The sequence below is a fragment of the Eriocheir sinensis genome, chromosome 52 (assembly GCF_024679095.1).
Source record: "Eriocheir sinensis breed Jianghai 21 chromosome 52, ASM2467909v1, whole genome shotgun sequence".
Classification (NCBI taxonomy): Eukaryota; Metazoa; Arthropoda; class Malacostraca; order Decapoda; family Varunidae; genus Eriocheir; species Eriocheir sinensis.
The window spans coordinates 6,381,311-6,398,285 of record NC_066560.1 but is presented as its reverse complement, the minus strand read 5'-3'; the positions used below and the strand labels follow the sequence as shown (position 1 = coordinate 6,398,285).

Sequence of the window (16,975 nt, the reverse complement as noted above, 5' to 3'; positions counted from 1 at the left end):
GTATGTATAGTGAAGCAGTGAAGATGAATAAAAAATTAAGGTGACTGGTGGTGGCGGGGCGAGTGTTGTGTTGAGTGCAGGGACAGGCGAGTGGCTGCACGTCCCAGATGATGATTCAGGCCCTCCTCCAGTGCCATTTACAGGTGCCAGTGGCTTCAGAGCTATTGATTGATGTTGATTTATTGATCGATTGATTGTGCATCTGCTTTGCGCAAGCCTCTCACATTGATTTACAGGGAGTCACTAAGGACAGGAAATGTGCCAAGAGACTTTCACAGTCACATGAACTGTTTAACAGTTAACATTCTCAGTACGTACGTTGCACCATCTTTATAATTATACTACCAAATTTGTCACACCAACTAGGGGCTGGGTTCTCAAATTGGTATGACCAGTATACCTATAAAACCTTCACAAATGTGAAGCAAAAGAAGTATCCTATGCACTCCCCATGCTATTTTTTTCGGTACATTAGAAGCAGTGGTTGGATAGATTAACCAAAACATTAAAATTCCTGGAAAATTAGTGAGGCATATGTCACATTATGTATTATAGTAGGCTAAGCTAGTGTTTGCGTCACTATAAGAGAAAGGTACGGCATTCCCTACTGTTTCAGTCACCGATATTTTGGTAGGGATACAAGAAGGAAATATGAAACACACATATAGTATAGTATGGACGAAATACAGCATCTGTGACAGCTCAACTTCAGCATTTTTTGCTGTTCTCTTGGTTAATTTTCTCGATTTGGTGCATAAATGTTCCAGCCTATTACAAAAGTTTCATTCTGCACTAGTTTCATATTCTGCTGCATTGAAATAACGTAATAGAAGGGGCTTTCCCATGCTTTCGCCATGGCTTTGGGCACCAGTGCGCACGAGATGCGGGCGTGACGTCATCGTTCCCTGTGACGTCATAACAATGACGTCGGCGCGAAATATCCTCTCTCTCTCTCTCTCTCTCTCTCTCTCTGATCCTTGGGTGAGGCGGAGACGAGCACCGACCCAACGCGCAGCATAACATACGATCTCAGCTTTCCCTTTCCTGGTTCTTAGGATGGGAAAATACATCTATGTTCCACCTTGCACCATGATACAGATATTATTGATACATTACATAATTTCGACACACACACACACACACACACACACACACACACACACACACACACACACACACAGAGGGTTAATCAAGACCAACAGATCCTTCCCACTATCTTCATTCCTCGTAGTGTTATAACCTAAACATAATAAATCCACTCCTTATCCATTATAATGATCCACTTAAACCTACTATTGGGGTAACCGATACAACACATGAATTGTACATGAAACCTACAATATATTATAGATTAAGTATAGAATAATATATCCATGCTCAAATAACAGTACGCTGAATATATTTATGACTATAAGTTTTTTGGAATACGCAGTAGGCTCCATTGGTGGGAGGAAGTAACACATAGGCGGTACTGCAGGAGAGTATTTCACACTGAACACTGATGGTATAGAGACGGTGACCCACGGACAACATCAACGCCGGCGACGCTTAATTAATTCTCCACTCGCCCCTCAGAACTTACAACCCTCTACGACTCATCCCCCAAAGGTTACAACCCTCTAGAGACATCCAACCCTCTTAGTCATCATTCTTCAAAGGTTACAACCCTCCAGCCATCATTTTTAAAGTTTACAATCCTCTAGACCCCTCCTTTAAAGATTACAACCCTCTAGTCATCATTCTTTAAAGGTTACAATCCTCTAGAGTCCTCCTTTGAAAGTTACAATCCTCTAGACATCATTTTTAAGCTCACAATCCTCTACAGTTATTCTTTAAAGTTTACAATCCTCCATAGTAATTTTTTAAAGGTTACAATCCGCTCGTCAGCCCTATAAAGGTTACAATTCATTCATCATTTTCTTCTTAAAGGTTACATCCCTCTTAAGTCATCCCCGTGAAGGTTACAATCCCCTTGCATCGTCTCCTTGAAGCTCGAGCGGGTGACACACGAGCATTTGTTTTCGGCATCTCGCGGCGTCATCCTGTGCTCTCACGAACACTGAACTACCGGCGCGACGCACGACCGAAACTCAACATGGCATCTCGCCCCTTCATAACAACAAGATGTACAGTTGGGTAAAACAGTACCGAACACCCTTGGGTACCCACCTAACCAACACAACACCATGTCTATAGATGCTGCTCAAATACTATTCAGTCGACCCGTGGATATTCAATAAATTTTTACCGATTGTACGTCGACTTCTGGAGGCCCATAGTTCTTCTGGGTCTGAAACCTGCTGCGAATGCTTCATAAGGGCGAAAAATAATCCTATGACCCATTAATGGTTGGGCAGGAGACACAAAGGTTGGTATTCTCAGACGCTTCCGCCTTTCACATCAACTAATTCCAAAGGTTAAAAAGAAGATCAATCGGTTTTTTATGAGTGTTATTTTAGGTTCATGGCAGAAAAGAGGGGTCAGACTACCACCAGTGTCATTAAACTACCTAAGGAAATGACCCAAACTCTTACGAAAGCCTTGTTAAATATGTGAGCTTGGGCGTCGAAATGTTTAAGAATATGACCCAAAGAGTGGTGAGGGGGTTAGGTTTGCAAGTCATAGACACCAGCATCCAGACTTTCTTGCACCCCACGAACATGTCCGCTCTTATGCATTCACAGAACGTCACAAAAGCTTATCAGGGTCAGTATACCTTCGTGGGGGCTCCAGGCGTTGTCCGTATTAAGGTTGAAGAATTATTTTAGTCCCCCTTTTCATTCTTATTCCAGTCATTTTATTGATTTATTTTTACAGTATGCTCAGTGAGGGGACTCTGGGTCTTTTTCTTCCCTTGATGTCCATTTATAATAATAATAATAATAATAATAATAATAATAATAATAATAATAATAATAATCGGAGACGAACAAGATGCCGGAAACTGAGCTCGTGTGTCACCGCTTCAAAAATTACGATTCGTTCTTTAATGTTATATACTTCAGTCATCCCCTCAACCGCACAACCTTCGTTTTCTGTGGTCTAGTGTTTAGCACATCTACCTACGGATCCGCGGGCACAGGTTCGAATCCCAGCCCAGGTCAGTCGGCGCCGAGCTCACCCAACTGGTCGAGAAATGGGTCTACCTGGGGAAGGCAAACTGTGCTAACCTGGATGTCACACTAATCAATGTTCCTGGGTAGCGAGTTCTCACCCACCACAAGCTTAGGGGGCAATGAGACGGAGATGAGCACCGAGGTCACGCGCAGCTTATAGCATATGCCCAGAACTTGACCATCCCCTTTGCGGTTAGTTCTTTAAGTCACCCCAACGCGGCTTGAAAGAAAACGAATCGGCGGAGTGAGAGAAAACGAATCGGACCGAAGAAAGGCACACTCAACTACGACAGGCTGCGTACAGTATCGAAAGGGGCTCAGGCAGCGCGTAATCGACTGCTCCTCTCCTCAGCCACGGGAGAATTTAGGCGTCAAAGTACTCACAGGTCATCAACTTATTTTTGGGGAGGTGATAAATAAGTCCACGGGGGACTAATCTATAATACTCACACTTTTTAGCATTTTCCATTCTCTCCAAAGTGACGTTCTTAGCCACGAGGTATTGTAGGCTTCGAATAATTTATAATACTCACTTTTATAATTTTTCATTCTCTCCAAAGTGACGTTCTTAGCCATGAGGTACTGTAGGCTTCATATCACTCACGTATCAACATTTCTTTTCTCTTTCATTCTAAGTCCACGTGGAAATGATTTATAATACTCACACTTTGATAATTTTCCGTTTTTCCTTAAGTTACATACCCAGACCACAAGAAATATTTTAGGCAACAAAGCACTCACATATCAATAGTTTTTTCTCAAGACAATACTGCGGCGATGCTGATAGATATGTCCACGTGGGAATCATTTATAATAGTTACACTTTGATAATTTTCCGTTCTTCCCAAAATGACGTTCTCAGTACACGAATATCTTAGGCATCAAAACACTCACATATCAACAGTTTCTTTTTCGCAATAAGTCCACGTGGGAATCATTTATAATACGAACAGTTCAACATTTTCCATTCTTCCTAAAGTGACGATCTCAGTCCACAAGATATTATAGGCTTCAAACTTGAAAGCACTCAGTCAACATTCCTTTTCCTTCATTTTCAAGATAAAACCACGTGGGAATAAGTTATGATACGAACAGTTCAACATTTTCCAGTCTTCCCAAAGTGACGATCTCAGTCCTCAAGATATTATAGGCTTCAAACTTGAAAGCACTCAGTCAACATTCTTTTTCCTTCATTTTCTAGATAAAATCACGTGGGAATAAGTTATGATACGAACAGTTCAACATTTTCCATTCTTCCCAAAGTGACGATCTCAGTCCACAAGATATTATAGGCTTCAAACTTCAAAGCACTCAGTCAACATTCCTTTTCCTTTATTTTCAAGATAAAACCACGTGTGGATAATTCATAATACTAACAGCTTAACATTTTCCAGTCTTCTCAAAGTGACGTCGCGGGAGGCTTAAAAAGAGCCGTATGGAAATATCGAAAAAACAAAAGACGAAAAGTTAATATGTTATCAAGCTATTCCTTTGACCCAAGTGAAAACAAATGTAGGTATCTATATATAAAAGAGTTTGGTCTACCCTTTGAAAACACTTCCCAATATCCACTGTTATTGTGTTCCACGTTTCCCTTGCCACCACTTTATTTTCAGGCGGTACAATGGGACAGCGCGGGGATACTAAAAAAAAAAAAAAAAAAAAAAAAAAACTATTAAAAACAACACTCCCACTTGCATTGTTGAAAATATTATCATTTCCACTTTTTTTCACGTTTTCCATATCCGTGTTTTTTTTTTTCCTGCCGGTAAATACAAACCCCGTGTGAGAATCCTAAATAATAAAATAAATAAATAAATAAATAAAGTCACTGTTACTATGTCATACTTTTTTTTTAACGCGTGTGGGAATGCTAAGAGTAGTGTGACAATGTTCGTTTTATCATCATTTTACTTTTTCCCACATTTTCCATATCACTTATTTTTTTCTGGCGGTACAAAGCCCGTGTGGGAACCCTAAATAAGAAAAAAATAGAGTCACTGTTACTATGTCATACTTTTTTTAACTCGTGTGGGAATGCTGAGAGTAGTGTGACAATGTCCGTTTTATCATCATTTTACTTTTTCCCACATTTTCCATATCACTTATTTTTTCTGGCGGTACAAAACCCAATGTGAGAATCCTAAATAAGAAAAAAAAAATGTCATACTTTTAAACTCGTGTGGGAATGCTAAGAGTACTGTGACAATGTTCGTTTTATCATCATTTTACTTTTCCCACATTTTCCATATCACTTATTTTTTTCTAGCGGTACAAAACCCAATGTGAGAATCGTAAACAAGAAAAAAATAGTCACTGTTACTATGTCATACTTTTTTTTAACTCGTGTGGGAATGCTAAGAGTAGTGTGACAATGTTCGTGTTATCAGTTTACTTTTTCCCACATTTTCCATATCACTTTTTTTTCTGGCGGTAATAAAATGGAGCCAAAAAATGGTCACTGTTATACCATGTTAAATCTATCCCACATTTTCCATATCACTTTTTTTTTCTGGCGGTAATAAAATGGAGCCAAAAAATGGTCACTGTTATACCATGTTAAATCTATCCACTCGTATGGGAATAGCAAGAGAAATTGTGAGGAAGGGTTCGTGTTATCAGTATTACTTTTTCCACGCATTTCCCATATCATTTATTTTTCTAGTAGTATTTAAATAGAGAGCAAAAAAGTCACTGTTATCATGTTCCTTCCTCCGCTTGTGTAAGAATGACAAGAAAAGTAGTGGGGAAAGGTTCTTATCATTATCACTTTTTTCCACATTTCCCTTGATATCACATTTTTCAGGTGGTACAGAGGCTGATGCGGGGGAATCCTATATATGTGAAAAAAAAGCCACATTTACTCATACTTTTTTCACTCGTGTGGGAACGCCAAGATAAATACTGAGGATAGGTTCGTCTTATCGTCATATCACTCCTCTGTCCTCACTGTCATCGCGTATTTTCGCTTACAAAGATGAAAAACAAGTTCATCCAGTTACTTAACCCCAGATCGCAATGTCCTCCTCGCTTAGGAAGAAATATATATGTACAAAAATATGAATCATCGGAGTGGGGGAGATTTTCAAAGGTGTGGATCCCCGTAGAGGGCAGCACCGTCGCCGCTCCCGCTCCCCGCTGGTGATGCCGCCAGGATCAAACGAGTCACAGCAGAGGAAACGATAAGAGTAGACCACCGTTACCAGATTATCGTACTCGAAGCATAGTATTTACCGGTTTCTGACGCCTAACTATTGCCAAGAAACATCAGGATCTAACTATTTTAACGATAACTATAAATGAGTTTCGTTATTGGAGCCCAGAAGACAGTTTTAGGGTAGGAAGTCGTGAAATATAAGCGGCTGAGTACGACAATCTGGCAACGTCGGTGTCGAGTGCAGCCCCCTAAGTTGATGCAGCTTCGAAAGTCTCCCACCATTAGTAAGAACAGTAACGTGTATAAATGCAACTATCTCCCCTTCCTCCTTTATCGGTCTGTAATAAGCTCGGGGTGATGAGAGATAACTATTCAAAGCATCAGGTTATGTCGGTATACTTCTTCCTCCCCTCTCCACTGTACACTAACTCTACACTCCCTTCACTGGCTATATTTGTGTGCGTCACCCTAATGCATCTCTTATTTCCTTGGTCCCTTCAATATCCTTCCTTCACCCCTTCTTCCCTCCTTCTCCTTCCCTCTTTCTATCTCTCGTTCCCTCTTTTCTTTTTTTTCCTTCCATCTTCACTTCTTGCTTTTTTTTCTCTCTCTCTCTCCTTCCGTCTCTCCTTTTTTCTTCCCTTTCCTCCTCTCTTCTCTCCCTCCTTTCCTCTTTCTTTCTGTCCATCTCCCTTTCTTGCTTCATTTCTCCCCCTCTCTCTCCTTTCTTCCTTCTCTACCTCCTTTCCTCTTTTTTTTCCCCCTATATCTCCACCTTCTTTCCTTCCTTCCAGCTTCCCTTCTCTCTCTCTCTCTCTCTCTCTCTCTCTCTCTCTCTCTCTCCTTCCCTCATCCTTTCAGTCCCTTCCTTCATTCCTTCCACCTGTCTTTCTCTCCCTCCTTCCTTTCTTCCTTCCTCCCTTCAATGAACTCTCCCCCAACACTTTCCTTGTCCTAATCCACTAATATTCACCAAATAAAGATAATACATACATAAGATTGAGTGAGTGAGTTTCCCTGCACACCACTTTGCACACACCGAATACACTTAAGTGGTATCGTACAGGAAAGTTTTATACATCATTTTATCGGTTAGCCTACCACTCCCTCCCTCCCCTTCTCTCCCTCTCCCTCCCTCCCTCTCTGTACAAACATTCACGTCAACACAATACAGCCGAGTTACCCCGTCTAGTCACATTAACTCCAGCATCGTAGCAACCAGTAACACAAAACAACTCAAATATGTTATGCCACTCCTCTCTCTCTCTCTCTCTGTACAGACACTCACGTCAACCTAAAACAATTGAGTTACCTCGTCTTGTCACCTCAACTTCAACATCGCAGATCGTGGCAACTAGAAGTAACATCACACATCTCACCAATCCATCACATCTATCTATTATACCTTTCCTAAATACTCATCAATCAATCAATCAATAACACGTTTTTATATACCCATACAGACCTCCAATCCACAATGCCCTTTCTACACACATATACACACTTCCAATCCATTATACCTTCCCTAAATATGTATACAGAGTTCCAATCAAATATATCTTTCCCACTACGTATTAACACCTAACTTATACCTCTCCTTCCTATACGCATCTCCAATTAATTATACCTTTCCTAATTACCTATACAAAGCTCCAATCACTTATGCCTTTCCTAAATACCTATGCACAGCTCCCATATATTATACCTTTCCTACCTATTCACACCTCCAATCACTAATCATACCTTTCCATCATACGTATACGCTTCTATAATCAATTTTACCTTTCTTACCTATTCACATCTCCAATCAAGCACAGTCCAACGCAATCGCCTGCCTCGTCACTCCACCGCCACACAATCACAGAGTCAATCCTTCCTTTCCACCCACAATCATTTCGCCCTAGGTAAATATAGTCTACCGAAGGATGTTTTTACCTTGCATTTCGCCATCAATCGCATCTGGAGTTACGAAATACAAATAGGCAGTAGTGATGTATTTTTTGTATTGTATTGTATTTCATGTGCGTAGTTTTTCTTTTTTTATATAAGTTTGAAGGGGTCCGCCGAGCTTCATTTTGGCCTTGCTAGTGTTTGTTTGTTAGTTTGTTCTCCATACCTCGCTCGGGGGAAAAGGTGTTTGTGCGTATGTGCGTGAAGAGGATCCGGCTGTAAGCCCACACAGGTGTTTGATTAAAAGGGGGTGCACGTGTGTCACCAGGTCAGGTCAGGTCAGGTCAGGTCACGTGAGGCTGCACAGGTGAGGTCATGTTCTTGTTGTTGTTGTTGTTGTTGTTGTTGTTGTTGTTGTTGTTGTTGTTGGTAGTGGTGGTGGTGGTGAGGGGGGTAATTGTAGTAGTAGTAGTAGTAGTAGTAGTAGTAGTAGTAGTTGTTGTTGTTGTTGTTGTTGTTGTTGTTGTTGTTGTTGTTGTTGTTGTTGTTGTTGTTGTTGTTGTTGTTGTTGTTGTTGTCGTGCCCGTGTGTCCAATCAGTACAGCCGTGTGTGTGTGTGTGTGTGTGTGTGTGTGTGTGTGTGTGTGTGTGTGTGTGTGTGTGTGTGTGTGTGTGTGTGTGTGTGTGTGTGTGAAGGCAATGATAATTATCCTCAGCTATAATATTAGTAATCATCATCATCATCATAAGTGTCTTTTTTTTTCCTTCATCACGTCACCTTTACCGTCCATGTTAATTAAAAAGACGAGTGACCCTTCCATCTTTTCTAATTACTGGAGCTTAAATTTTTTCTGGCCTTTTTTTCAGTTCTCGTGTATCTGCGTGCTATCAAATTCGACAATAATAAAATGCAACGTGGAAACAAACAAACAAAAAAGGACACAAAATAAAATGAAACTGCTGACATATTTAAATTCAACCCGAACATGGAGTCGATGAAAAACCTTACGTATACAAATATTACGATGAAAACATTACGCAAAGATATCATGATTAAAGTATTCAGCTTTTCACAAATCAAAATATTCAGCTTATGAGTATTGAATAACTAACTCACACACTCGCTCACCTTTTCCATTAGGCGACGAGGAGGTGAGTTAATTGAGGAACGCGCAGGTAAGAATGAAGGTACGAATGCGTGTCTGCACAGTTGCCAACACAAAAAACAACCCTCTTTACCTCTAACCAGTGACTCGGGTCGTATCATAAGACATCTCGCAGCCCAAGAACACATATTTGACAAGGCTTACGTAGGAGTTGTGGGCATTCCCAGTAGCAGTTTTATGAACCTAGTGGTAGTTTGACTCTTCTGCTGTATCATGAACCTAAAGAAACACTCATTAGAATCTGACTGACCCCCTCTTTGGACTTTAAAAATAGCTCATGTGAGAAGCGAAAAGGTCTTATAATACCAACCTCCAGTGCCCTCTTTCCCACGCATCATTCTCCTCTCCTCTTCCACCTTCACGCGGACACGAATCACCGTCTTGCGAGGGTAAAGAGGATCAGTTTCCGTCCACAACTGTCCGTACGTAACCTTAGACATAACATGAATCCTTTGAAACTAACTCAAGCCCGCATTCTCAAACATTTCGGAGCTCACACAGACACTCCCATTTGGCAAGGCTTCCGTCGAGGTTGCTGTGGGTGGGTAATTCCATGGTGGGTAGGTATTACGACCCAAGTGATGGTTTAACAAGGCTTCTGCATCCCCATGAATGTGAAAAAAAGACTCATGAGAACTCGACTCATCTCCTTTGTGGCCTTGGGAAATAGTTGCTGTGAGCCAAAAGCGTTTGAGATTACGGACCTTAACTAAAGCTAAATCATACAGGAAGGAATGTTTGAAGTGCTTAATCATCATACTAAACCTAACTAACTCAAAGTGCTTCGTGCAGACCAATACTGAGGGACTTAAGAGGCAGAGTGTGAGGCGGTGACCTGGCCAAACAAACCTTGTTCTTCGTGGTCGTCCCTTGATGCAGTACTGGAAGAGGAGGAGGAGGAAGAGGAGGAGGAAGAGGAGGAGGAGGAGGAGTCGTGCAAACAGTCACTTTCTAAGCCTGAAGGGTGACTGTGCCGGCCTGTGTCTGTCTGTCTGTCTGTCTGTCTACCCGTCTGTTTTGGATGTGCCTGTCGTGGTCTGTTCTGTGAGGCGCTGATTTTGTGGGTCACGGTGGACAGATCGACACTAGATCAGTACTTTTTTTGTGGAAGTCTATAGCGCCAGTAGGATATCTTCTTATGTAGCCTCAAAGTTGCGTTAGTGGTTGGCGCTTATCCGCTAAATGGCACAGTTTTTTTTAACCCAAGGAGATGACAGCCCTATAGATATTACTACATTTTATGAATCACTGAACCAAACACCGAAGCTTCGAATTTGAGTCCCAGTTGTGTCATAAAACCTCGACTCTTTTTATTTTCTTTTGCACTGATATGATGCTTTCTGTGCCATATTCACGATGCTAGGAAGCCTCACAGACAGCCAGCACAGACAGACAGTTAGGCCTCGCTATCCTGTCCCCCCACCCCCCTCTCCTCACCCCGCCAAATTACATCAAGACTCACCCGCGTGTTCAAACATGTTCGAGCGTGTTCAAAGCGAGACACGAAGCGAATCCCGAGACAGTGAGTGATGGAGTAGAGAGAGAGAGAGAGAGGGAGAGAGAGAGAGAGATTCTATGCCATGAACGTGAACAAGAAAACACTTATGAGAGCCTGATTAATATCTTTTTTGGTCTTCGGAAATAGATGATGTGAAAAAGCCGGAAGTGTTTGAGAATTATGACCTGAGAACCACCACCACCACCTCCTCTTGGTCTTAGCTTAGAACACGACTCCAAATGAACAACAACAACAGGAACAAGGAAATGGATCACTTGGACACCGCCTCACTCTCCACCCAGTGTTACCAGTGCAGAGAAACCCACACCAAGGCGACACACACTCCATCTGTCGCCGGGAAACTAAACTAACGGCCGTGTTGCAAGCTCTCCCTTCCCTTGCCATCAGTTTTAATTATCAGACAACCAGACCCGAAGCTTTTAAGGGTTACTGGCTACATACAAAACGCAGCTGTCCCACCAATGATATCTTTCCTTTGCCATTAGTTTTAATTATCAGACAGCCAGACCCGGAGCTTTTAAGGGTCACTGGCTACATACATCATAACGATCAGATGTTCCACCCATGATATCCTTCCTTTGGCATTAGTTTTAATTATCAGACAGCCAGACTCCGAGCATTTGCTGGTTAATTGCTATATATATCATAATAATTTTCAGTTTGTTGTAGTAAGGCGTAAAGAAAGACCAAGAAAAAGAGAAATTGGAAAGGAAAGCATTTGGAATTTCTATAAACCATGATATCCTTTATTAGTGGCATTGTGGCGTAAATAAATCAAGGAAAAGAGAAATTGTAAAGGAAAGCATTTGGAATTTCTATAAACCATGACATCCTTTATTAGTGGCATTGTGGCGTAAATAAATCAAGGAAAAGAGAAATTGTAAAGGAAAGCATTTAGAATTTCTATAAACCACTTTCACTGGTTTAATGGCCACGTATATCATGATTATCTTTCGTTAGTGGCAGTGTGGCGTAAAAAAAAAAACAAGATAAAAAGTGATTGGAAAGGAAAGCATTTAATTAACAATGACGAATATCTTGTCAGTTGTAGTATAAGATATAAATATCCAGAAAAAAACGTTATTGGATAGGAGAGCATTTAGAATTTCATAAACAACGGCGAATATGATGTAGGTTGTAGAATAGGGAAAGCATATCCAGAAAAAAAGTAATTGTAAAGGAAAGCACTTGGAATTTCAGTAACGTAGACGAATATCTTTTGTTAATTGTAGTATAGTTGTGGAAAAAACGTAATGGCAAAGGAAACCACTTAAAATTCAATCAACATGGACGAATAGCAATTTATAAGATTTTTTTTTGAGTTGGTAGTAACACTGACATCTCTTACTAGGGGAGGAAGGGAGAGCTTGGAACAAGGGCGTAGAATTTCCCGTCTCTGCGTGGACTCAGCGTGGTCTGTCCTCCCTAAAATTAATCATAAGTGGAATGCAACATAACCCGTCGAGTGCCGCGTGCAGGGTGTGGGCGTGCGTGTGGGTGTGGGTGTGGCTTTCCCCTCGCTGCCCCCACGCCAGCAAGGCAATCAACACTCCCAGCTCGCCCGTCCAATCACTACTATTCCGACCCAACCCTTTCTCTTCCATCCTCCCGTCAGCAACTCGACACATATCAAAACTGCTCCCCCTCGCATCTCACGGGACGGACGGGCGGGCGGGCTGGTGATGCTGAGAGCTGGGTGGTGAGGCTGCGGGCGTGGAGGCAGCAGGAGCATAGTAGGAGTAGGCGCAGTGGAGGTCCTATCCCTTGCTAAACGTCCTATTTAAACACGTTGATTCGAACACATCCTTATGGCTTTCCCCGGCTGATCTAGTCCACGGGGCATGAGAAAGAAGGTGAAAAAGAGTAAAGGAAAGAGGAGAGAATGTGAGAGAGAGGAATGAGAAAGGTAAACAAGGAAGAGAAGAATAAATGAGAGGAATAAGGACACAGTGGATGCACGGACGAGGAGGAAAAAGGTAAAAAAAAGATGAGAGATGGAGGAATGAGAAAGGGAAACGAGGAAAAGAAGAGAAGGATGAGAGGGATGAAGGCACAGCGGCTACACGGGAAATGAGAAAGGAAAGAGGAAAGAGAAAAACATGTGAGAGGGAAGAAAAGAAAGTGACAACGAGGAAAAGAAGAGGAGAATGAGAGGGAGGAAAACACAGAACACCTCCCATCACCTCCCTCGAGACTAGAGAAAATGAAGAAGTAGAGAGACGAAACGAGCTTGTAAGTGAAAGGAAAGAAGGAATAACATTAAAAGAACGGAGTGTTAGGAGGCAGGAAGGCATAGGACATCACACCACGCCTTGAAGATCACCCACAGCCTCCCACACACACGGCTATGGACACACGGCGCCACTAACCAGCCAGCCAGCGAGCCAACCAATTATCCAGCCAGCCAGCCAGCCAACCTTTTTTACCCTGTGTGACCGGCGAGGCGAACCATCACCTCACCGGAGCTTACAGCCAAACCTCTTCACTGTTGGCCACTAGTCAGACCCTATCAGCGGCCCCTTCGTTAGCAGGAGAGGAGAGCTTCGCCGGGGGGTTCTCCTGCGTGGTGGTGTCAGAGCGCGGGCCCGAGGGGGAGGTGGGGCCCGCCATGGCTGGGTTCTTGTCGCTGAAATACCCGCTTGGCTTCGGTTTGAGGTGTCTGTTGTTCATCTCCATATGCACGATTTTCATGAACTCCATCTGCGCGGCGAGCTTCTGAATCTCCTCCTGTGGGTGATGGGAGAGAGGGTGAGGTGATGAGAGGCGGTGGTGAGTGAGGAATGGTGTTGGTGTGGTGTGGTGTGGCTGGTGTTGTTGGTGGTGAGGTGGTGAGCTGTGGAGAGTGGTGGTGGTGGGAGTGGTGATCTGGTGTTGATTGGTGTGATGTAAGGTGATGGTGGTGATGGTGGTGATGGTGGTGGTATCATAAGGGGATGGTGGTAGTGTAGTGTTATGGTCAGCTGAATTATGAGTGGTGGTGATGCATGGTGGTGGTGATAGTGGTGGTGGTGGTGGTGGTGACAGTGGTGGAGATAGTGGTGGTGGTGGTGGTGATGATGGTGGCGTAGATAGCTTTCCGTGTTACCAATTCTGCAGTGAGAAAAAGCTTTATACGCAGAACTACGACAATAATAATAATAATAATAATAATAATAATAATAATAATAATAATAATAATAATAATAATAATAATAATAATAATAATAATAAAAACCTTAACTATCTACATTTGCCCGATTAGCTTTATTAAACCAGCACATCATTCCAAAACACAGCCCAAAATAATAATAATAATAATAATAATAATAATAATAATAATAATAATAATAATAATAATAATAATAATAATAATAATTGATTTAAGCCTCTAATAAAGCGACTCCGTAATAAATAAATAAATAAAGCTAGATAACAAGAGCCCTTTTAACCCCCAAAACTGTCTCTATTTTTTCTTAATAATAATAATAATAATAATAATAATAATAATAATAATAATAATAATAATAATAATAATAATAATAATGCCAAAGATAGAAAATAAAACTGATATATTTGTAGAAAGAAAGATGGAAAGGAAAAAAGAGAGAGAAAAAAAAAGAGAATTAGACTGAACAGAAGGAAGAAAGGCAAAAAGAAAAAGAAAATAATAAAGAAAGAAGAAAGAAAATAAAAGAAAAATATAATAAACAAACACCAAAGAAAATTAAAGAAACACAGATAAAAATGAAAAAAAGAAAACGTCAAAGAAAAGAACAGAAAGACAGACAGAAGAAAACAAATGAAAGAAAGACAGACAGACAGAAAGGAGAAATAAAGAAAAAGAGAGTAAGAAGGAAAACAAGAAAAAAAGAATATATAGAAAAAATAAACAAAAATGGAAAGAATAACAAAAAAAAATCCCCAGGCTTGATTAATTAAAACCCTAAGTCGAAATGAAATTCTTCCCTTCAGTTATCCCTCACAAATCCATAAAATAAAAGAGAGAAAAAAAGAAAAGTACCCAACCCCGCCAGGCATATTCTCTCTCTTTAGCCTGCATAGAAAACGTGCAGCGAGCGAGCGAGCTACACTAAAGAAAACGTATGAAAGGGAGGACTCTAGGATTATTAGCAAGTTAGCTCACATACCGTACCCCCTTTTTCAACATGTCAGCTGCCTCCTTATCTCTTCCTGCAAATGAGAAAACGAATAGGAGAGAGGGAGGGAGGGAGAGGGAGAGAGCAAGAGGGGGAGAGAAGGATCGTACCGGATTAATCTACTGAAAGAAATTAGGAAGGGAAGGGAATATATACAAGCTCCGTACTCTCAGATGCTTTCCAAAGGTCAAAAAGGAGATGAGTCGGGTTCTAATGAGTGTTTTGTTTTAATTCATGGTGCAGAAGCCTTGTCAAACTATCACTAGACTCATAAAACTACCAATGGAAACACACAGCCTCTACTAAAGCCTATCAAATATGAATGTGTATTAACAGACGCTTTCCCTTCTCACGACAATTCCAAAGGCCAGAAGGAAGATCAGTCGGGTTCTTATGAGTGTTTTATTGTAATTTATGGTGCAGAAGCCTTGTCACACTATCACTAGGGTCATAACACTCCCCCTGGAAATACTGACAACCTCTACTGAAAAAGCCTTACCAAATGTGGGTGTGTGGGCCCCGAAATGTTTGAGAATATGGGCTCTAATATATTACATGGAAACGGCTGACAGAGCAAAATGGATAAAGAGAAAGGAAAACTGTTTCGGGGTAAGCCAATTTTAGACGCGGGGGAGTGGGAGGGAAAGAAGTTAAGAAGGAAAGGGTTTTTGTTACGTGGAAACGGCAGAGGGCGGGAGAAGGATGCAGGAATGGGAGAACTGTTTAGGGGTGAGCCAATTCTAGACGAGGGGGAGTGGGAGGGAAAGTAGTTAAGAAGGAAAGGGTTTTGGTTACGTGGAAACGGCAGAGGGCGGGAGAAGGATGCAGGAAAGGAGAAGTGTTTAGGGGTTAGCGAGAAAGAAAGTATAAAAGAAAGACGAAAAGAAAGATACACTACACAAATACCAAAGAAAATTAAAGAAAGCACAAGCCAACAGAAAGAAAGAAAGCAAGTAAAAGACAGAAAGACAGACAGACAGAAAACACACGAAACAAAGAAGGAAGGAAAGACGAACAGAAACAAAGAAGGAAGGAAAGACGAACAGAAACAAAGAAGGAAGGAAAGACGAACAGAAACAAAGAAGGAAGGAAAGACGAACAGAAACAAAGAAGGAAGGAAAGACGAACAGAAACAAAGAAGGAAGGAAAGACGAACAGAAACAAAGAAGGAAGAAAGAAAAAGAACGGGAGAAGGAAATTAAGAGAAAGATAATATGGAAAAAAACAAAAGAAAAGCGAATGGGAAGTCTGGTTCGGTAACTCTGCAGTCTTCGCTAAACCCCAAGGAGAAGACAGGACGCAGGCTGCAGCGGACACAACGTTAAGTGGACATCAATGTATAGCGTCCTGTATATCGTCTTTGTGTAATATTGAAAAGAAGAGAAGAGAGTGGGGACAGTCTTGAGTTTCCATTCTATATCATTCGTTGTTCTTTTATATAATCGTTGTTTGATGTTTTCCTTTTGTATTAAGTTTGTTTTTTCATGCCGGCGATGGGATGGAAGTGTTATACGATCGCCTTTTGTTTTTATTTATTATTTTTTATTTATTTTTATTTTTTATTATTCTGTATCGTTCGTTGTTCTCTAATATATTCGTTTTTTGATGTTTTCCGTTTGTTTTAAGTTTGTTTTTCATGCTGGCGATGTGATGGAAGTCTTATACGATCGCCTTTTGTTTTTTTATAAGGAAGGGAATAAAGGGCAAACGTTCGTTGTTCTCTAATATATTCGTTTTTTGATGTTTTCCGTTTGTTTTCTATAAGGAAGGGAATAAAGGGCAAAAAAGGCTGCGTGGGTTCTGATTCCGTAGTTTGATCCTTCTCTCTCACTCTTTCCCTCCAACTTAAGTACTTCAATTCTCTTTTCTCCTACTTTTTCCCTTACTCTTTTTCGTGCCTTCTTCGAGTTACTTTAGTAATTCGATCCTCCGAAGAAGCAATTACGTCACTAATCAATTAAAAACAGATGTGGGAGCAACGAACAGGTAAA

At 41.2% G+C, this 16,975-nt stretch overlaps 1 protein-coding gene across 10 annotated transcripts in view; it reads right to left on the bottom strand.

Annotated features, from left to right (window-relative positions):
* Positions 1 to 1,203: 1,203 nt before the first annotated feature.
* Positions 1,204 to 16,975, bottom strand: part of LOC126982978 (probable G-protein coupled receptor CG31760) — a 158,247-nt gene continuing 142,475 nt past the window's right edge. For 4 of the 10 annotated variants that reach the window (XM_050835356.1, XM_050835350.1, XM_050835359.1 and 1 more), the window contains 2 exons: positions 5,620 to 13,575; positions 1,204 to 5,534 (listed from right to left, as the gene is read on the bottom strand). In XM_050835356.1, the coding sequence (XP_050691313.1) occupies positions 13,348 to 13,575 (228 nt within the window). In that variant the 3' untranslated portion in view covers positions 1,204 to 5,534; positions 5,620 to 13,347. The remainder of the gene's footprint in view (positions 5,535 to 5,619; positions 13,576 to 16,975) is intronic. The other 6 variants (XM_050835355.1, XM_050835353.1, XM_050835357.1 and 3 more) reach the window with 6 other exon arrangements.